Below are 22070 nucleotides of genomic sequence, written 5' to 3' on the forward strand. Positions count from 1 at the left end.
AATAATGTATTCTAAGGGAAAACCCTAGAAAGACAGGAAGATTAACTAATAGGGTAATTTGTCTTTCCCAGCTGTAATTTATTTGACTCTAAGTAGTGAAATAGTGTGATGCTGTCATGATCTTGTTTATGATGATTAAGGTAAGGAAGAAGGAAAGGAGGGTTATTCACACAACTCAGTTTTAGGCTCAACTGGCTAAATTAGATATCTTGCTGCACCAGCTGCCTGCTCTACCTGAGGGAGGAAGACAGAATCATCTTCTCCTGGAATCCTCCTTTTTTGGCTGACTGGAGAGGAACAGAAATTAAATTGGCCAGCTAATGTGAATGACCAAACTTCAGTCCTGTGACTCCTCTCTTTTGTGGCTGTACCCAACACAGCCCACCCCAGGCTCCCATTCCAGCCCTCCAGGAACTGCAAGCATGTGGAGCTGACACTCCACCAAACAGGACAAGGAGAACCTTGCAAGAATTTCTGGTTTGTTTACATTAAATTCCATCATAGAATCCTAGAATCATAGAACCATTAATGCGGGAAAATCCCTCCCAGCCCATGGAGTCCCAGCTGTGCCCGATGCCCACCTTGTCCCCAGCCCAGAGCCCTGAGTGCCACCTCCAGCCCTTCCTGGCACACCTGCAGGGATGGGCACTGCAAAGCTCCCTGGCAGCCCCTGCCAAGGCCTGAGCAGCCTTTCTATGGGGAAATTCCTGCTGGAGTCCACCCTGAACCTCCTCTAGAGCACTTTAAGGACCTTTCCTCATGTATATATCTCTGTCTAAACACCTGTGTGCACTTACATACACATATAGACACTTATAAACTCTTTCTGAAATAAACTGCCACTGATACAGTTCATATTTTGTTTTTGATATTAAACATGAGTGACAAAACATTACTTGCTTATTTTGTCACTTTGTTTTATATAAGTAGTTGACTGTAATCTCACTGAAATGCACAGAGAGATTTTTCAGTACTTTACAGACCTATATGAAATGGCAGATGCTGCCCTAAAGAATTGGTAATCTAAACCAAAGGTTTTATCACCTGAAAATCTGGCTCACTAAAAGAATCTGGAAGAATCTAACAGCTTGGTCCATAATAAATTATTATTAAGTAACATGCAGGAAAATGCAAGAAGCTGTTTCTTGGTTCCAACAGAAAAATAATCCTTTCATACCTTTGATACACTAAGTGATGCTTAGCTCCATAAGAAGAAGAAGAGGTGTCCGGACTGTTTCTCCCAAATGTTACATATTTCTCAATGCTGGAGTAGATCCTTTAGGAGGCTAATGAAACCTTGAAAGAATGTTAATGTCATGCAGTACATGCCTGAGTCAAAACCTCTGCACAAACGCACGACCTGCCGCATGTAACACAACAATGTTTGTGCACATTGCTCGTGTGCCGTTTGAAGGGCTTCTTATCATGTGAGGGAAATGGGAAAAACATATTGTATGCAAATGTGTGACTGCAGAAGTACGAGAGGAGCTGGCTATGCCTGGAGAAAGAGGCTGTGTGAGCACGCAGGGAGCGGAGCGAGCTGGCAGCCCCGCACCTCGCAGCTGTATAATGAGGCTGGGGGAAGCGTGCCTGGGAAATCTAATCAACTGCATATTTCACCATTTCTTGTCTGCATAAACTAATTGTTTTGGAGCTCTGATGCTGCCTCTTTAACGTAACATTTTGGAATCAGAAATAGTTTATAACGGAAATACATATTCAGATTTAGGGATATGGATTCCTCCCTGGCAATTATCCTGGCTGATGTTACCTGGGTTTACCTGTGTGGATCTAACAAGAAGGGACCTTCTTCCTTTTCAGCTTTAAGGCTGGCAGTTCTTTCTTGCTACAACTTATGAGATGGTGCCATTAGAGAGCCTGCAGGTATTCCTTTGCAAATTCCCCTGGGTGGCTGTTTGTTAGGATTAGTACACGGTTTGAAACATCACAGGCAACAGCAGAAGGGTAAAATATATTTTATGTTTGGCTTAAAGAATTATGTTTTCCTTTCATGCTATTTTTTTAAATTCTCCCTTTAGATATCACCCTCACTATAGAATATTAATTGATATTTGTGAGAGAAGTGGGAAATAGCTCCTCTTCTTTTCAGGACTTTTTGAAAGACTGCTTGTCTCTAATCAATTGACTATTTCATCAGCATTCATTCTGCGAGGTCCCCAGGCAAAGGCAGTAAAATTGGATGATCACTGTACACTGTATTACCAAGCAGAAAAAAAAGGAACTGTAAGTCTTGTTGATTCCAATGGAAGTTTCAGGTTATGCTCAGGTGTATTGCAAAAAAAAATAGAAATAAATAATAAAGCAGCCTAGGCTGTTTACTGCAGAAATTCTTTCATTTATGACTTTGTGTGGTGAGAACAGAAAGTGGCTGATATCATCTCACAGCTTTGATGCTCTGCTGGCTTTGTTTGGGAGAGTGAAGCCTGGAGTGCCAGGCTGTAACCCAGGGTGCAGAAGCAGGGTCTGAAATATTGTCCCCCCAGGCCACTGCAGGGCCAGCAAATGGCAGCAGAGCCTTTCTGGGCCCCAGGAGGGGCACAGCTGAATCAGCTGCCCAGCAGCTCCAGGGCTGGCTCCCCAGGAAGCCCTGCTGACAGCAGCTCCACAGGCAGCTGTGAGCTGCTCTCACAGAAAAACAAGAGCTGCAGATTCAGCACTTAACCAAAGACAGAGGTGTCAGCCCAGGGCAGGGTGGGGAATGACCAATGCCAGAGGAAAAACAAAGGATTCTGAATTGCATCTCATTTTGGCAAATATCAAGTGTGTCCATCAGAGAGATGTCTAACACAGGCCACTGAATGAAAAATTTAAGGAGTATTGGTCCCTGATGTTCCAAAGCCAAGTCTTCGTGCTAGCAGAGGAATAGAAATTACAGTAATGAAAGTTTCTGTGAAAATATTACCACACTGAACTTAATTTTCTGACCTAGAACTTTCTACCTTTTGTGGTGAGGCATTGTTTGTATTTTCTGTGATGGAGAAAGTGAGATTATGCTCTGTGGCATTTCACAGAGCATCAGTCTGGCAGGAACCTGTGCTGCTCCACTTCCTCTCATCCCTCTGTTTTCCACTTAGGCATCATCCCCTGGCCAGCAAATGGACTCATGTCACCAGCCAAGCTGCTTAGAAAAAGGAGATAAGACAACTTCAAAGCCTGCAAAACCAAACCATCCCACACTTTGAAGTATTTTTTTTCCCTTCAAAATTTTACATTTGGGGAAATTGTGAAAAATCCATGCTGAGAATAGATTTAAACTTGTAACCAGAAGAGAATGCATCAGAAACCTGAGTCAGAGACTTATTTTCACACAGTCATAGAACACAAACACGATGACACATTTGATATGTACAAATGGAGGCAACCACAAAGGATTTCAGAAGCAGAATATCTGCAACAAGCACAAGATGTTTGTGACTAGGAGTCAAGAGGAAGAACCACAGTAGGACAGATTCTTGTAGGTACACAGGACATTGACCTAAGACTGCCAAAATTTCCTCTGCTCTGCCATCACACTATCAACATGTGACAGCTCTGTCTGTCCTCACCCCAAAACTGGAACATCATCGAAAGATGAATTTCTCTATTTGGAAGAATTCCATAAGGAACTGTGTCCTCAGTTCTGATCCCAGCAGATTTTTCCTGCAGAGTTTATCCTCTCTATGTGTCATCTGCACAATTTCCCTTCGTGCCAAGGGAATGCATGTGTGCAAAAAATGGACAATTTGTGACAAATTGCTGCCAGTGAATGGAGAGGGAGAAAGGCAGTGTTTGTCTCAGAAACCAGCACACACATCAGTAGCCCCACACCTTGCACAGGAAAGTCAGGACTTGCTCCTAAGGACCAGACAGTGCCTTCAGAACCTCAACACTCAAGTACTTCCTGCCATTGGCACAAACTACTTGGAGCAATCCCACAGATTTTGGTAATTCTGTATTGTGAATTAACTGGTTTAGTACAATAGGACAATATAGAGGGGGATAACTAAGGGATCAGCCGATAAACCCCTAAAGAATATTAATTTCATCATTGTCCTTGAGCTCATAATGAGCACGTAAGAACAGTAAGAAAGATAATGACATTTTTGGTCAGACCCCCTGAGAAATAAAAGCACAAAAGTACAAAAATAGCAGCAGGTGCCCAGAACTGTGTTTTCTCAAGGCTCAACAGCCAGTCAGGTTAAGGAACAGCCAGCCAGCCCTGGTGCTGAACGTCCTGAGCCCTTCCTGAAGGTTGTGTGTGATCATTTTAAACACACACACACTCATCAAAGAATTCTCACATAAAATTCCTTGGTGCCACATCTCCTTTGTGTGAGTATGCACAAGAGGAACAAGACAACATGAAAATATTCTTATTTTTTAACAGCTGTTACACCGTTGCCATATTTTACAACATCTGCTGGTTTTTCCCTTAGCTTTTGCACTGCCTTTGCATTTACCCTTTGGGCTAATGTGTACTTGACCCCTTAGTCCACAATTTTGTGACAAACGATCATTGATTTAACAGTCATGCTCAGTGCCTTAAAAATCAATGATAAAAACCCCAGCAAGACAGTGTGGTTGATCTTGATGACATTTCAGGTCAGGTTTTTATCACAACTTTCTGATTTGTCAAGTTATTTTATCACTATTCATGTCAGATGTTGCATGTTGACTTCATATGGGGCAGATTTTGTCCTTCTGCAAACAATTTGTAAGTAGAAGATAATAAATATCTTTGGGAGAACTGGAAAGCAAAGCTGCACTATGTAGAGAGGTCCTAATGCACCTGGCAGGACTAAAGAACTCTGCTCTCCCTAAAAAAAAAAAAAAAAGATGATAGAATTTCTTATCTGCAGTGGTGTAATCAAGGGCAAACCTTGATTCAAGGAAAAACATTCCTGAGGAGATGCGCTTGTGCCAAAATTGAAAATTGATATTCTGACTCAACTGAAAGCCTAAACCTTTTCCAGTAAAGACCTTTCATGGAAGCATTTAAGGACAAAAAATATTATTATTCTAAGCTTTTTTCATATTGTTACTATTTTCAAGTGGCAAAGGCAAAAGCATTTCTAGAGCAATGTCAGACTGAATGCCACTGCGTCTATTTTTTTTTTTATGACTGTCAGAAGAAGCCGGAATATTTGGAAATTATTAAAGTTTTCCTGTTTACCTTAATTCAGGAAAACTATGAGAGAATTCTCTTCCCTTATGGCTTTTGTTCTTTTTCCATCTGTGTCCTTTTTTATTTCACCAACACGTTTGTCACTGTGCTTCAGTCGTCTCCTGTCTTTCAACATGACACTCGCTGTCTAAACACTCCCGGCTTCGCTGAGAGCGAAATCAAGAGATTGCACTCCTCATCCCTCTCCTGAAAAAAGGGATCCCAAAACTTTGCTGTCAGGAGACAATATCCACTTTGGCTCCCATGACCACCTCTGCACGTGTTTTGGGGAGTTTGTGAATCTGTGTATAGCTAAGAAGGTAACACAGAAACAGAACGCGCTCAAGGGAAGGTGTGGGGTGTTTTTTTCCTCTTTTCTTTCTTTTTTTTCTTTTTTCTTTAAATAAGCTACAGAACACGCTCAAGGGAAGGTGTGGGGTGGTTTTTTCCTCTTTTCTTTCTTTCTTTTTTTTCTTTTTTCTTTAAATAAGCTACAGAACTCGTTCCAATTACCCTTATGGATCTTCTAAGCTTGCTCACTCATTTACATAATATTCTGTCTTCGTTGCAGGCATAGATACAGAGCTCACAGACAAATGGGGAGGGAAAAAAATAGAGTCTTGGGGTTCTTACTCCCGGAAGCACAGATAAATCCTTTTTTTTTTTTAAGGTTTTAACTAAGTTTTTACCCCAGTGTGCCCTTTTATGTTTAAAAGTGATTAAACAAGATTTACAGAAAAAATTAAATTATTTCCTATTTGTAATACTTGCCATAACGAAGTAATTCCACAGATTTCACTTTTTGATCTTTAATTCTTTAAGAAAATTAATATCATAATTAAAAGATTAAAGTGCACATTTTCAGCAAAGAACGTATTCTCCATATACACTATTAGCTTTCACAAGCAAATTCATCATTTTTGGAGGTGGGGAGCAGGGCTTACTATAGTAGATTATATGGGAATTATAGTAAAAAATTCAATTTAGTTCTCAAAACTATTTTTTTTCCTGGAATGTCTTTACTCAAAGAGAGAAATAAATGATTTCAGAATAACTGAGCGCAGTGACGCGGCCGGCAGCGAGCGCGTGTGTGGGAGCGTGTTCTGCACAGACAGCTGAGAAGTGAGCAGCACTCCTCCCAGAGAGAGCTCCGGGTAATACTGATCCTCTTTGCACCAGGAGTGGGAGGAGAGCCATGCAAATCCTTTTGTTTCAGCAGGGAAGCAGGATTTTCCAGAGAGCACCGAAACACGGGATAAAAACCAAGCAGGGGACACCGTGGCCACGTGCGGCTCTTGGACACTGACACACACACGGAGCCCCACATGGGCTGCCACACACTGCAGGTAGGGACAGATTCCCAGAAGTGGGCTGCAAGGGGCCCTAAAGCCCATCCAGTGCCACCCCAGCCATGGCAGGGACACCTTGCACTGTCCCAGGCTGCTCCCAGCCCCAGTGTCCAGCCTGGCCTTGGGCACTGCCAGGGATCCAGGGGCAGCCACAGCTGCTCTGGGCACCCTGTGCCAGGGCCTGCCCACCCTCACAGGGAACAATTCCTTCTTCATCTCTAATCTAAACCTGCTCTCTGTCAGTTTGAAGGGTTTTCACATCCCCACAGTGTTTCATTCCAGTTCTAGAGTCAAAATAACACCTGACATTTCTATAATACATCTCCTCTAGCCAGGAACATAAGACCTGGTCTAAGGCACCTATTAGAAAACCTGCATCGTGTTAGAGCCTTAGAACAATGAAAGGTTAAAGCCTTCATCTGTATTTCATGCATTGCCTTCCCCTGAGGCCCAAAAATAAAGTGCCTTGTAGTGCATCCTTATTACATAAGCACTATATATAGAGAGCATATGAGTTCCTCTTCTGTTTCAGAGCAGAAAATTGATATAAGCATTTTGAGGAAAGAAAAGGTTCAGCAGAACTTTGTTTTATCCTGAGTAAGAACACTGCCTTGTGATGCCTGTGTTGTACAAAAGTCAAGGCAAGAAATTGGCAGTGGGTGGAGATCTCTTTAAGGGAATTAAGTAAGTGGATAATGGAAGTGAAATACTCTTAGCAGGGGGAAAGTAAAAATTCCTTGAACTCTGAAAGAAGACAATTTTTTTTTGGTAAACATTACAGAAGAGCTAATCTAATTTTAAGAGGTCTAAAAAATACTTCAAAAAACCTGAAATAATTTACAGAGAATCTTTTCTTTCATCTCTTGATGTTGCTACCTGTGGGTGAAAAGAAGCAAGCAGAAGGAAATAGGAACAGTAACATTAATGAAGGGTAACACTCTCATATTCCACTTTCCAGCCTTGACATTTGGTTCCACCAGAGATTTAGACACAGACTCCACTGCCTCTACTTCAGAGACTTCACACTCACTCATGTCCCATGTGATGCAATCAAGAACATTCTCTGAGTTTTGAAGCAAGAGCAGAGAAATAGATTATGTTTCTCAACAAAAGAGCAGGAGTGCAGTTGGTGCTTCTGTAGAGCAGCAGCTTGGAAGCCTGCACCCCATGGAATGTCCTGTAAAACACCTGGAAGGGCCAGGGATCCTAAGGGGTAAATGTGCAAAAGTCTCTGAGTAATAAACCCCAGACCTGTCAGATCTATTGCAAATCTCTACCACATAGGTTGTTTTAGTAATGGTGACAACCATTTCTGTTGTTAGAACACACTTGCTTCTGGACAAAACTCTTTCATGCAGCCTAACAAAGCACAAGAATGTGGAACTTTGTAATTTCAGAGTAATTTCAGTCTGCCTCTCTTTTCCCACCATGCTTGGGGAACAGATGAAATATTTTCCTGTGGAGCCAGCTCCTTTTGCTATTCCCTAAACTACATCCAGCCATTGGTCATTTCTGCTACAGTCCTCTATAACAGTTTTCCTATATGAAGTTTTAACTTATAATTCATCTCTCATTACTTTTCTTCACATTTTCCCCTCTTCTTTCACTCTTTCTCTATTCTTACTTTACCTCTCTTCCACTAATATTTCACCGTTTATTCTCTCTTATTCCTTTACTCTCATTGCATTTACCATCTTTTAAATCTCATGTTAACAATTTATTCGATTTTTCTTCATCTCCTGATTAGTTTTCTCTCAAAGTTTTCAGTTTTGGTTGTTTTTTTATCTCCTCTCTTTACAGTGAATAATGCTTGCATAGGGGACAAGTCTTTATCGCAAATTATAAATATGCACAGGTATAAATTATTTTTATATAGGCTTTGTGATCAGAAACCATCTTTTCTTTTCTTGCATATATCTTTCTCTTTTCTTCTCCTAGAATACTACATAAATCCCATTTACATAAGGAGTGAGAGCATTCAATTTTCCTTCCTCCTTCTCCACACTGCTTTGTTTTGGTTTTGGTTTTCTAGTCTCATTTTATTTAATTAAGTCATATGCTCACCTAGAGCTTGGCTGAAATATCTTCTGAAAGCAGCTCCATATTATGGTTGTGCTGCTGTATAATTAAAAGTAACTCAACATATAAAAGCTATGGTTTAATAAAAGAATTGAAATGCAGGCTCAAAAATTCATATATCGTTTTTGGCACAAGTAAATTGGTACAATGAAGATATGAAAATCTGTTGGAGCAGAGTTGATTTGAAAGGTGAAGCCTGAGGTTTGACCATGCAGTCAGCACTCACGCCTGTATTTGACAATGACTAGGTGGAACTCTCTGTGCTGTGAGTGAGGATGGTTCTGGCTCCTCACATTCCTCCTCCTTTTAGCTAAATAAACTCTCTCCAAACCAGAGAAGTGTTTTTGAAACTTTGTGATAGGATGTTGCTTTATTCCACAAAGTGCCTTGGCACTCCTTCAATTACCTTGCTTTGACAGATGCAGACAAATCACTGAAAAGCACATTACCCTCAAACTAACACTAAAATGCATTAGAATTTCCTCTGCATTTCATGGCCAGATTTTGATGCCTTTCCTTGTGCTGAATTCTTGTATTGCCCTGAAATGGATTCTCTTGGTTTGGTGGGTTTGCTTCCCTTGGCTTCAGTGACAGCTGAAGATGAGCTGCACTCGATGTGTGTCCTGGGGAGTGTCAATATCTGCCTCTGTTAGGATGCTCACTTGCACACACAGGGACAAACTATGCAGAAAAGATTCTAATATATTAATCCATGAAGAAATAGACTCACACTAATCTGACAAAATGAATAAATATAAGTAAAATATATTAAGAAGATTATGTTCTTCTCCTTTCTCTTTTCTGCTTTCACACAGTTAATTTCCCTTTTCACCATCCTTTTCCACAGCTTTCTCTGCTTTTCCCTTCCATCATCCATGCAAATCCTGTGGCTAATTGGTTAAGTCCACTCTACAGCCTAACCATCAATTCCCAGACACAGCATCTTTCATTTCAATGTTTTTGCCTGATTACAGTTGCACTTAGAGGAAAACAAATAAGTATGTATCAATGCCCTGCAAGTGTAGGAAAACAACAAACAGATAATTAAACATCAACAAAATATCAATAGGATTAAAGCATCATGCTGGAGCAAATCTTGATAAATCCTTCTCAATAACAATTCTCTAACTGCAGTGTCAGAAGGGAAATATAAATTTAGCCCATTAAAGTGTTGTTGGACAAAGAGACATTAATACAGCTGTTAATCATTTCCTCACTACTGAGGGACTCAACTATTGTGCTGCAGATGAAAGCTTCGGCCAAGAAAAGATTTGAAAATATGCAAATGAATGCTAACAACATAATAAATACCTTATTATTCATCACCAACTCAACAGCCTCCTGGCACAGCCCAGGCTGTGAGCAGGGAGAGGCTGGGCTGCTCACACATACGTACCCACAACAGACATCTCCGGCACCGTGGCGTGGTAGGGGCCCTCTACAAACTCAGGAGCGTTGTCATTGATGTCCTGAACCTTGATGATGAATTCTGAGGGGGGCTCCAGGGGCTGGTTTGTGTCCCTGTCCACTGCCTGGGCTGTGAGGGTGTACTCAGCCTTCTCCTCCCGGTCCAGCCTTTTCATGGCGTGGATGTCTCCGGTCTTGTCGTTGATCACAAAGATGGTGCCAGCTCCATCTCCTGACAGAATATACTTGATTTTGCTGCTGCCAGGGTCCAGGTCTGTGTGTAGCTAAAAGGAACAAAAAGTGGAAAAGAAAAAAAAGGCATTTTAGAAACAAAAAACAATGTACACACGGAATTTTGGTCTTTTTTTTTTTTTTTTTGCTTTGGTCTAACTATACATTTTGTCAGCTGATCCTTTGTGCTTCAATCCCAGCACCAGTGATCCACAGCTCAGCTTGAATACACATGGAGAGCAGGGATTTGTATGCATACTAATCAAAAATTGATGCAATCATAGGTATAATTAGACTTTCTATTTAAAAAGCAGCTGTTATATATATTTTAAATCCCCATTCTAAAATGTAAATGCCTTCAGAACTATTATCAGCCCAAATGAACAAGTACAAAATGTCCTTAACCCATTAGATCAAAGGGTGAGGGAAGAGTTAACCATAACATTTGTTTTAATCTAACTTCTTATTCTTAGTTATTACTTTCAACTTATTTCCAGGTGACTGGAAATGGTTGAACACTGGCATCTGTGGAATCTTGTCACAGACAGCAGTCAGAAAAATTAAGAACTCTATCACAACTCAGATCTTTGCTGAACTTAAGAGGTTCTAAGATCTTTATTCTAAAAGTACGTGCTCTGGTAGAAGAACCCTTGCACACATCTTCCCATTCTCTTCAAAGCCCCCACCAGGAAAAAAATATTGTATTAAATTTGTATTTGGCTTTTCAAAAAACAAGAGAGAAGTATAACAAATTGAAGCAGTGTGAGAAATATATTAATTATTTGTAATGTTTTTATTAATTAAAAACCAGGGGACAAAGGACTTCCATTGATTTTTTGGTAGGCTCAGAGCCAAATACTGAATAGCAGATTATCTCCAGTAATTTTTCAGTTGTGAGAGTGTGAAATGGTTGGATCATATGTATCACTGTCAACACATCAAAAATACAGGATAATAACTTGAATGCACGGTAATAGGGGTTTAAATTCTGTTTACTGTTAGGTCTAACACACTCAATATGATCAATAAGAAGTGAATAACATCATTAAAAATGTAACTTGTGTCTATTATTATTTATCTCTGCCTCACAAAAGACAGTCTGAAGGAAATATGTACAACTTGCTTAGGTTGCAGCATGAGTTACAACCAGCACTAAAGACTTTTTCCTCCTTGCTCATTCTGTGCAGACAGCTCAACAGAAGTTGTTGCTGGTTATGCATTTTACTCTCAATTGATAGCAGGGGTTGCCAGGGCCAGGCAGCAGCATCGTTTAGAATAAGAGCTGGCATTAGGATATTAAAATAGGTGTGGAAAAAAGCCTTGTAACACCAGCTACAGCCAAACCACAGGAGATTCTTACGGCACAAGTGGCTCTGCAGGTCCTTCTGTCCACAATTGGTCACAAACAGTTGTATTTACAGCTCATCTGTTCAGGAATTCAGCTGTTCAAGAGCTCAGGAAACACAAAGCTCTGTCTGTTGCAATGAGCACAGTGGACAGCAGCAGCCAGGGCTGATTTCCCTGTTGATCTGGTTTGGTACAGACACAAAATCCTGGCCACCAGTGCATTCCCAGCTCTGCAATAATGGCACAACTCCCACGAACCACACGAGGTGTAAACTCATCCTCTCTGTTTCGCTGGGCAGCATTTTATTACACCACCATTGTTTTAACAACTTTTTCAGAGCACTTTAGCTGTGAATATGCATGACTCAAAACAGTTCACTCTTCCTACAGGAATGTACACAGAGATGTCAAGTGACAGCTGAGTCCCTTTTCCAAAAGTTCAATCTGGTTTTCTTTTTGCACCTGCCATCAGCTCCTGCGAGAACAATCAGCCCCATTTACTGAGGCACTGCCCTCTCCTCTTGGCTGGTGTCACGTTTGGTCTGCTCAGAGAGTTAACACAACTCCTTCTGCCTTTGAGATTATTGTCCTTATGACCCTTGTTTCCAGGGCCCCAGAGCCTGTAAAGATCAATCCAGAATCTGTGTTTTAAACAGATTGTTTATAATGTAAGCATCTGTTTGCTCCCTGAATCAAATCTATATGGCATTAACATTGCATATGAAGGTTTTGGCAGCATATTCAGAGCTGAGTTGGAGTGATGTAATATCACAGCATTGTCTGGACACCCACAGCTCAGCAGAGGAACTGGGAACATCTCAGCTCACCCAGCCACACAATAAAAAGCTAAAATCTGAACTTTTAAGGATAAACCAGATATCCCCCATGGACATTTGAGAAGCCTTAAACATTCTAGAATTTGCTATTTGCTAATAAGTAAGAGAGGCTGTCTGTATAATCTCAGGTTTTACCCATAATATCCAACAGCAGTTATGGCTCATAAATCAGTTCTGGTAGATATTAATGCAGAGCTATAAAACCTTTGAAGTTCTAGTGATATACCAACAGTTAAAATGATAAAAATGTCTATGATTACCATTAATCATTTCCTCTAATAAGTTAAATCCCATTGTATCAAAAGCAAGAATTGCTATTTGTTATTCAAGTACTGCTACTTGAAACACTACAAGGTGAAGGGCTAAACATTAAACAAAGTATAAGAGATATGAGCATTTTATAATATTGAAGTTGAAACTAAGTCTGATGAGTGGAAGATCAGTTTTTTACCCAAAGATTTATAGTGGCAATTTTTTTTCTTTTTTTAAAGTTCTTTAATAAATAAAAAAGACATAAATGTGGCATTTACTACAATCTGTGGGGAGCATCCAAGCTGACTTAAATAATTAAGATAATTTTTCTAGGTTTTGAAGTCCCTACTCCAATATCAAAATATAATAACAAATTACTTATGGAAGAGCCACTTCTCCAAAATAATTTTATTGTTTAGATTTAAGATGAAGCCATCATCACCTACTACAAAGTTATATCACAGACTGAAATCTTAAGTCAGATAGCACAGCATTTTTCCCAAGTAATATTTCCTCTCTCCTACCAGACATGAATGATAATTTACTGCAAGAGTCAAGCTTCAGCAAGCTGCGTTCGTGTGAAGGGTGAAGATCATTAAACACGTAATTATATAGGATCTAGGTGAATGATAGGAGGGCATAATGAATATGAGAAATGAATAGTGTTTTCTGCTCAAAAAGCCTCACAAATGTAAATAAGAAACTGCTTTCCACATCTGCAGCTTTATTTGTTTTCCTATACTTGAAAGCTGACCTTTTTCAGAGCAACATCCACATGCAACAAGAATTTCTGCTTGAAACAGAAAATGTCTGTATCTGCCCCAATGTCCCACTGCCAGAGCGCCCCCCAAAACAAACAAACACATTTACTGGAGAACCTCATCTTGTTCAGAGAGAGGTAAAATCACTCCCATTAGGTGAGATTCATTTCATTAGACTTCAAAGGAAGTGAAATCATCTTCCTCCATCACTGCCCTGCCTGGGGAACTATAAATCCACACACCTCTCTCTCTTAAAGCAGCAGATGCAAGTCCATCACCCAGTTCATGCCTGGATTTATGGAGACAGGAATGACTTTGGACCAGCTCTGAGTACTAATGGTGATGCAGATGCCCTGTATTAATACCTTCCTAATAGCTCCCCTGTAGCCTCAGCACAGATCATTTTTTTCCCCTAAAAAATTACCTTCATTCCAAATGAACCCTCAGACTAAAGCAATTTCTAGTCTTTATTAATTCCTTTGCTGTTCTATCTGATAATACAGATGGTAATCAATGAAGCCAGGACTAAAGGAAGAGCACACACATGGTGCTGCAACAAAATTAACATTGTTTTCACTAATGCACATCTGAAAGTCTTCCCAACACACCATCCAAGGGTATAAAATGCATTTATAGTCTTTCATGTATATACATTGCAAACATGTATAATTAAAATCCACGCCAGAGAAACTGCAGAGATTAAACTTATTCTAAGAGCCTCTATATTCTGCAGATGCAAAAGTCTTATTCCGCAGTAAAACACAACTCCAGGAGTGTGGGACTGTTATTAAATTTTCCTATTCCATAACCCTTTGTTCAGCATATTTCAAACAAGGTTTCCTTAGCAAGTCCTTGGCTCCAAACTGCATTTGCAGCCAGGGATTTAATGCATGGACAAAGGCTGGGAGCAAGGTGGGTGAAGCTCCTTTGCAATTCTGAGCAGATTCACTCCCTCCTCTGCAGATGGGAGCTGTCTCACCTGCTCTCACTCAGCTACCTGGCAAACCCACGGCAGCCAAAACAGCAGGTTGCTCAGCACAAAGAATTCCATGTGTTCACCATCAGGAGAGTGCACCCTGCACTCGGGGCTGGGCCATGCCCAGATGAGCAGAAAGCTGTTGGTTTTCCTCTGCAGGAGGATTGGGCACTTCCAGCCCTCTCAGGTGTGTGGTGCTCATGCACAACGTGATACACAACAGCCCATAATAGATCCCTCATCAGTGGGAGGAGCTGTAATCCCAATTTCCTTGTATCAGTAAAAAAAGCATAAATATAGAGATATTTCATGTGGGGAAGAATCTACACATTACGAAAATGCTCCTGGACATTTTTAATTAAGGCAAGAGAAGGCAGTATTATGTAGTCAAGTTTTTATTTGAGTTTGTTAGAAAGTAATTAATTCATCCTCATGTAATTACAAGGGAATTACCCTGTACTCGTTTCAAGGGAAAAGGAATCATCTGCCCTTAAAACTTCATTTTAAAATTTGCATCATCCTTCCCTGTCCTAACTCTGGAATCTTTTCTTTTAAGGGTGCCTTGCTGATTTTCACCTGATGTTTCACAGACACCAGCACTGTCCTAATGCTTCAGTTTCTTCTTCTATTTTTTACCTTTGCCTTGCAATAAAATTCCTCATTTATGAGGCAGACCCCATTTAATGGACTTTGAGATGGAATTTTCAGCTTTTTATGACTCTTTTCTGAAACTGCTGGCTTCTAAGAAGCTCTCACTCACTCTGTGAAAGTATGGAAGGGTTTTAGTGACTTTTACAACCATTTTATATATATAGCAAAAACTGTATGCTGGGCTTCAAAATGCTTTCAAAAACTGTAATGCACCTTGCTCTTCAGGTGTTTCATTCTGTACATGGCTTTGCAGGGATGGTTTTTTCCTGAAGACATGAACCTCTTTAGGAGTTACAGGAAGTTTTGCTGTGTATTGCTGAGGGGCTCTGACACATCACGGACAATGAACATGTTTATTGTTGACCCACTGTTTAAAGAGTCATTCCTAATTAAACTATTATAAATAGATTTGATTCACTTGCCCACAACACAGAATTAATAAAGTGAATTTCAGTTTAAAATTTCAATCTTTCATTTTCTCAGTGGATAAGCTGGTCCTATCTTTAGTTATGGGAATTATAAGTGCACAATGGGGAAGAGGAGAATCAAATATTCTGCATTATTATTCAGGGTAATGACAAATTGGGGCACAGAGCTGATGCTCTTGACATGATGTCAGTCCTTGGAACACCTTCAGAAGGGAAACAGACATGTCCATGGATGACAAAGGTTCCATTTAAGATCCAGGAACCATGTAAGTTGAAGCCTCTGGAGTAACTGTCAAAAAACATTACTGCTCACACTTCTCAGCTGCAGTTTCATAACCAGATTCAAAGGGAATTAAAGCAATAATATCCCTAACAATTTAATTTAAGAGTGTAATCTCTACTTTTGTCTGCCTCAGTTTCCTACTGTGTCATTTGAGTATCTTTGATTCCAGATGGCTTCTTTTATGTTTCTGTTTATTCTTTGCTACTGCTTTTTTATTCTATTTGATTTGCTAATTTTGTCTCTGTCTATATTTATGCTGCAACTGTGCACAAATGACTTTTCATTGCTTACCTTTTGGTATCATCCCACAGTACACTGGAGTGAACTGCTGCTTGAAAACTGCAGACAAGCCTGGGTTCTAACAGCCAGGTTATTTTAATCCACTGATTATGACCAGCTGATGTAAGGAAAGAGCTCAGGAACCTGCCTGAATCTTGATCTAAATCCTTCCTGGTCACAGGGCCATTGGTCCTTTCTGTATCATTTATTGCCTTCCTGACCAGGCTGAATTAACATTCTTTAATATCTAATTTTGTTTAATGTCTTGGGAGGAAAAAAAATACAGCTCTACTTGTTTTTACAGATGGGAGGAACAGAGGAAGAGATAAACCCACATTCAGTCTCACAAAGATTCATATTAGGAAAAACCATCCAGACCGTGGGACTACTCAAGCCATTCTTAGACAGCTTCATGCATTTATCTCCAGTTAGTCTCTATATGAATTTGCAATTAGAATTTTTAGGTATTTCTGGTGCTGTTTCACTGTTGTGTCCCCCTGCCAGGGGAACAGCCTAGGATTGAGGAAACCACCTCCCCAGATGCAAAGCCTTCCCCAGCCCCACCTGTGGCTGTGATGGTGACAAGGACAAGGTGTTTTGTTCCCACCCAAACCCCACTCTCAGGATGATTTTTCCTGCACGCATTGCTTACATACCTTGCTGTTTCTGAGTCCTTATGTTAAGCCAGATGATAGCTAAAGCTTTCTGTTTCCCTAGCTCTGGCCTTGGCCATTTCCATTTGGGAATACCATCTGTCTTCCCTTCTGTCCTGAGAATGCCGTGCCACACCTGACCCTGTCCCACCGCAGCCTGGCCCGACGCCTCCAGTCCCTGCTTCCCGCTGCTCCTTAATGCCCAAGCGCCCCGTGTCAAGTGGCCTCAGATGGCTGGCACCTTTTTGTAGCTGGCTCTCTGCCCAGCCGGGAGTTCATGCAACTATTTCTGAGCCCAGAATGCTGTTCCTTTCCCCTGTTCCAGCACACAGTGCTCCTGTAAGCAGCTCTGGATTTTTCTTAACCCAACTGCTCCTGACACTTGGAAGCATGAGATGAAGTTGTGTCACACTGCCAAAGAGGAATCCCTTTCCCATCTCATTTACTTCCCTATTATTTCATCTACAGTGAACAGTGGCTCACCACAGGAGATCTGAGAGCTGGGCATAGAGAGCCTCAAAAATTGCATGCAGCTTTAGTCTTGTAAAACACATTCCCTCTTTTGTGTCTTTATGGGGGGAAAAAAAGTGTCTGTCATCTCCCACTGTCTGGGGTCAAGCTCTTACATTAACAATTCCAGTGCTTCAGGCATTATAATTAACAGTGCCTCCTCCTGCACTTGTCACTCTTTTCCCAACCCAGAGAAAGAGCAGCAAAGCCATTGCTCCCTCCTCCAGCTTGTCCGTCTCGGACACAAACTATGCTGCAGTTTTTTTCTACATGTAAGGCTTGCAAAGCCTCCAGGAATGACTTCAGAGGGCTCTTCCCTTTGGGCTGTCAATTTTATTGCCAGCAGAGGCTAACTTGATGATCCATCCTCAATACAGACAAAATATGGAGTTGGCTGTACAAAACCATAAGCTATAGGAATTCCCATTCCACAGGCTAGCCAGAAGCTCAGCAGTTCCCACATCCCAAATCCTACTCTGTTGTCCATTTAATCATCATCATCTTATTCACCATGTTCTGAGCTTTTCTGCCATGGTGCTTGAGCTGTTTTTTTTCCTTTCCTCCTTAACAGCTTATTAGAACTTGCCAGGTTTCATCCTCAGGCCCAGAGTTCGCTGAAGTTGAGCACCAAGACTTCTTTGTGTTGTTGAAATTATTTCCTCAAGTGAATGTCAAAGCCATATCTCAGAGCAGTCTTTGGATTGCAGAAGAGGAATAAAAAAGTTAATCACTACGTAGGCACAGCAGTAATTTGAAGGCTGCTTACAAAATCTGCCAAACAAGACAAGCTTAGAGTCTAGATCAGCCAAGGCACAGAAAAGTACAGCAGGCCAGGGTGGGCAAAGCAGAGAAGGTATTTCTATTTATGTAAGCATATTTAGCTGTCATGATTTTAAAATCCTTCAAGACCCTGCTTTCAGCTGCTTTCACCAGCCCGGCTTATTCTCATGTTTTGCTCAAAATGATTGGGAGGGTCCCAGAGATAATATATTTAACCTGTCTTCCTTTTTAATAAAAGAATTTCAAATCCATGCAGGATGTCTTCTGCTAATAATATTTAATAAAACCAGCCTGAAAGCAGTAAAATACCTTTTTTTGGAAGGTAATTTTTTAAATTTAAGATTACTGCTTAACATCCTCCAGTGTCTGAACAAGCAAGTAAGTACTGTCTAAAACCACATAATGTGTAAAGCTGGCAGTGCAAATAGAAAGCTCTTCTCTAGCAATTGGCTGTCAAACACAGCTACAGTGCAGAAATATAAACATCAGCTCTGCAGCCAGCTCGAGCTAAAATTGAAAGCTGTTGAGAAGGTAACAGTAAAATAAAGAGAGCTGAAAAATTAAATTGTGGGTACTTATATATTGCTTCTCTTATAAACTATCTGCTTACAGGTGACAATATGACTGATTTCTAGTGCACTTACACTAACCTGTGAACTGTTCACAGGGGTGCAGTAGCAATTTTTTCTTACTTGAAATATCTTTCAAATTACTTAAAATGTGAAAATAAAAACAACTAGGAAATGCTACAAAACAAACTCCTTATGAGATGTCAAACAAACCAGAACCAGCTCCTCAGAGCTGCTCTGTTTGCAATTACGTAGCAACATCAGAGTGTCATACATCAGAATGAATAGATGTAACATGAGGATAATTTGATTATTTTTCCCTCTTTTCTTGCAGTTAGATGTTTATTAGGGATAACTCATGCAGAATTGTAAGTTATTTGGAGGAACCTGGCTGAAACTAGTTATTATCATTTCATGCAGTTTCACAAGGAGTTATTTGCCTCATCACTTGTGTGGTTTCCAAAGCTTCCTAATGTAATTTCCCATGCATTTCCACTAAGTCATGCATTCCTGTGAATTTCTTACAAACTCACTCGCAAAGGTTATGTCTCTCATAATGCGATCAATTTGCAACACCATTAAATTTGAAATATTCCTTAAACCACTAGAGAAAGATCATTGCTTCTGCCTTTGTTAATGCTTTTCTGGAAGAATTGAACAGGGAGAGGATGCATAAACCATTACACATCGACAGTATTAAATATGCAGAAATAAACCACTGCGCCTGCTCCAGCAGGGCTTCATTCCTAGTGATGTATTACCTCTGATCCTCTAGCTACTTATATTGAGCCCTGCAGTCCCCTGCCCAGGACATTTGGAGACTCAAGTCTCAGGGACAATTATCACCTTTTTCTGACATATCAGATAACCTATTTGTTTCAAAGGAAGCAAAATTAGCAGTGCTATAAGTGTGGGAACTGTTCAGAGTATTTATGTCATTTGCTATAAGCACCTGAGCTACCTGTGACTGCAAACATCCAAAATCTGGGATCAGCATCCCATCAAAAAAGAAGCTCTGGCTACAGCTCTGGATACAGCCAACTTGTATACAAATCAGTATCCCAGGAGCTGGAAGTGTGTAACATATGTCAATCTCAAAGCAGCCAGAATCCATATAGACTTAGCAATGATTTAGTCTAGACCTTTATCCAAATTGTCTGAGCTCATGGAAAGACTCCTGTGGGAGGCAGCAGGAGACATCTGTACTAATTTAATGATGGCTGAATCACTGTCGGTTTGCTCTGCCCACACAAGCTGGGGGGAGCTCGTAGCACCCTGTGAGCATGGAACAGCCCAAACCCCATATGGCCCTGTCCCCATTCAGCTGTTCCCTGCTGTCCCTAAGGCTCCTCACAGGAAGGAGCAGCTGTCCTGCATTCCCCTCTGCTGGGGAGGAAGGAGAGGATACTCACTATGCTAAAGACAGCAGGCAAAGAATCACAGAATGGGTGGGGTTGGGTTGGAAGAAACCTTAAAGCCCATTCAGTGCCATCACAGGGACACCTTGCACTGTCCCAGGCTGCTCCCAGCCCCAGTGTCCAGCCTGGCCTTGGCCACTGCCAGGGATCCAGGGGCAGCCACAGCTGCTCTGGGCACCTACAAACTTGAGGTATATAGGGCTAAATAATGATTTCTGAGAACCTTTCAAGTACACAGGGCGTGTATTCCCCCTCCTTCAAAGAACTGATCATCAGGCTGCCCACTGGAGAACATAAATTCCATAAAAGGAACAACAAAAGAGGGAAACAACTGCATGAGGGAGAACTTTGAAGATCTCCAAGGACTTTGCTGAGGTTTCTCTACTAAAATGTGTGCTCAGGATAAAAAGCCTACAAAAAAGCCACCTTTAAAAAGATGAGGAAGAGGTACAATATTAAGAAGTGAAGTTCAGTTCTTAAATGATCCAAATAATATCCTGGATACAAGAGAGAAACAAAATCTAAATATCTTATGAAGGTTCCTGCTATTTCTGCTGAAGTTCCTGAGGGACATCTGCTGAGAGCACCAAACGGCAGCCGGGCAGGGGACAAGTGCAGTCAGTACCGAGCTGTAAATAATGGTTATTAATTACCTGTACTGCAAGAACACATAGAGGTCCTTGATGTAACAAGGACTCTTATATTGTGTGCTACAGACTTCCCCAGCTTACCTCACTCTCCTCTGTTGATGGGGAAATAGCAAATGGGGTTTTTCCCCTTCCCTGTTTCTAAACCAGAGTCAAGGAAGAATGAACCCAAAATACATAATTTTTGTGGAAAAAACCAAAAAACTTTCTAAGACATTGGCTAATTTTGAACCCAAAATATATAATTTGGGGGGAAAAAAACCAAAAAACTTTCTAAGACATTGGCTAATTTATACAATTGCCATCTATGGATTCAGTATGAGTCAAACTCATCAGAAAAATAGAGCTGAATGCCTTCACAAATTTCTAGTCCTGAGATTATGTTGTTTTTTTTTATTTTAATGGTTTTAGGACCTGATGTGAACACCTCAGTAGGAGTGTCTGTCTCAAATTTGAAGGGACAAAACTCTATGAGACTTATAGGAACGATACAGAAGCAAAGACAACCCCTCAAAAAAACCCTTTCACAACTAACATCTAGTTATTAATTCATACTGTGACCTCACAATTTATAGCCTAATTAAAGTCAGAGTTTACCTCTGGCCTACAGGTTTACTTTTTATACTTTTTCTGATAACTAACAGAGGTGTAACTGGCTTCCATACAAACGAGATAAATAATGAGATTAACAATTATCTGACTGGTAGATAATAAAGTGTTGAAAATAGCAAGAACCTGAAGTAAAATGTTTGAGATTATTTATCAAGTCAGTAAAGCTGCCTTTTTACATTTACTCAGGATATAGGAGATGGAATGTTTTGTTTGCCTATGGAGATGGGATTATTGGGTATGTAAATGGGCATTGATGGCAAAGTTAACTGAAAGGATAATCTGCTGCATGAAGTTCTTCAACAAAATATCAGCAGTGTCAAATGTACTGTTGGTGAGTCTTGTCAGGAATATTCTGACAGAAAAAGTGATCGAGTTAACAAATATATCTTGGCTCATCAAAGGTTAACTGTTTTGAGACGTGCTGGAACCACGGCCAGTCAGAAATCACAATCACACCAGCATGAAACCAAATTCTTTTTCCACCCACACTAAAAATGCCAGGCTATTTAAATACCTCAGCAGTGGTCTGTGGCTTGGTGTGTGTTTACCAGCTGGCCCAGAGCTGCCTGTCTCAGCTGTGCCAACTGCACTAACTGGTAGCAGCTCTCAGGAAAAGGCAGAAGGATGGGAACGCTTGGAGCCATCATTTTATCCAGTCTGGTGCATAACTGCTGCTGATTATACAGCAGCAGTGCTGGCAAGGGGGCTGAGCAGGGAAACCCCCTGGGTTCCCCAGTCTCCTCTCCTTTCCTGACTGTGTGATGAGGAAGTGTGAATGCAGTGCTACAACAAGCTCAAGCATTATTTTCAAGACAAAATAATTAGGTTGAATGAAACC

At 40.7% G+C, this 22070-nt stretch overlaps 1 protein-coding gene across 4 annotated transcripts in view; it reads right to left on the minus strand.

The window, feature by feature from the left end:
- Positions 1–22070, minus strand: part of CDH8 (cadherin 8) — a 154312-nt gene that overhangs the window by 86572 nt on the left and 45670 nt on the right. For 3 of the 4 annotated variants that reach the window (XR_005626453.1, XM_039698415.1, XM_039698414.1), the window contains exon 3: positions 9989–10283. Coding sequence is in view for 3 of the 4 variants with exons in the window: in XM_039698415.1 (XP_039554349.1) it covers positions 9989–10283 (295 nt within the window). In the remaining variant the exon portion in view is untranslated. Of the gene's footprint in view, positions 1–9988; positions 10284–16699; positions 16853–22070 lie in introns of those variants that run through there. The other variant, XM_039698416.1, reaches the window with a different exon arrangement.

This window comes from Passer montanus, unplaced genomic scaffold (genome assembly GCF_014805655.1).
Source record: "Passer montanus isolate IOZ18808 unplaced genomic scaffold, ASM1480565v1 scaffold124, whole genome shotgun sequence".
In the NCBI taxonomy this organism is placed as follows: Eukaryota; Metazoa; Chordata; class Aves; order Passeriformes; family Passeridae; genus Passer; species Passer montanus.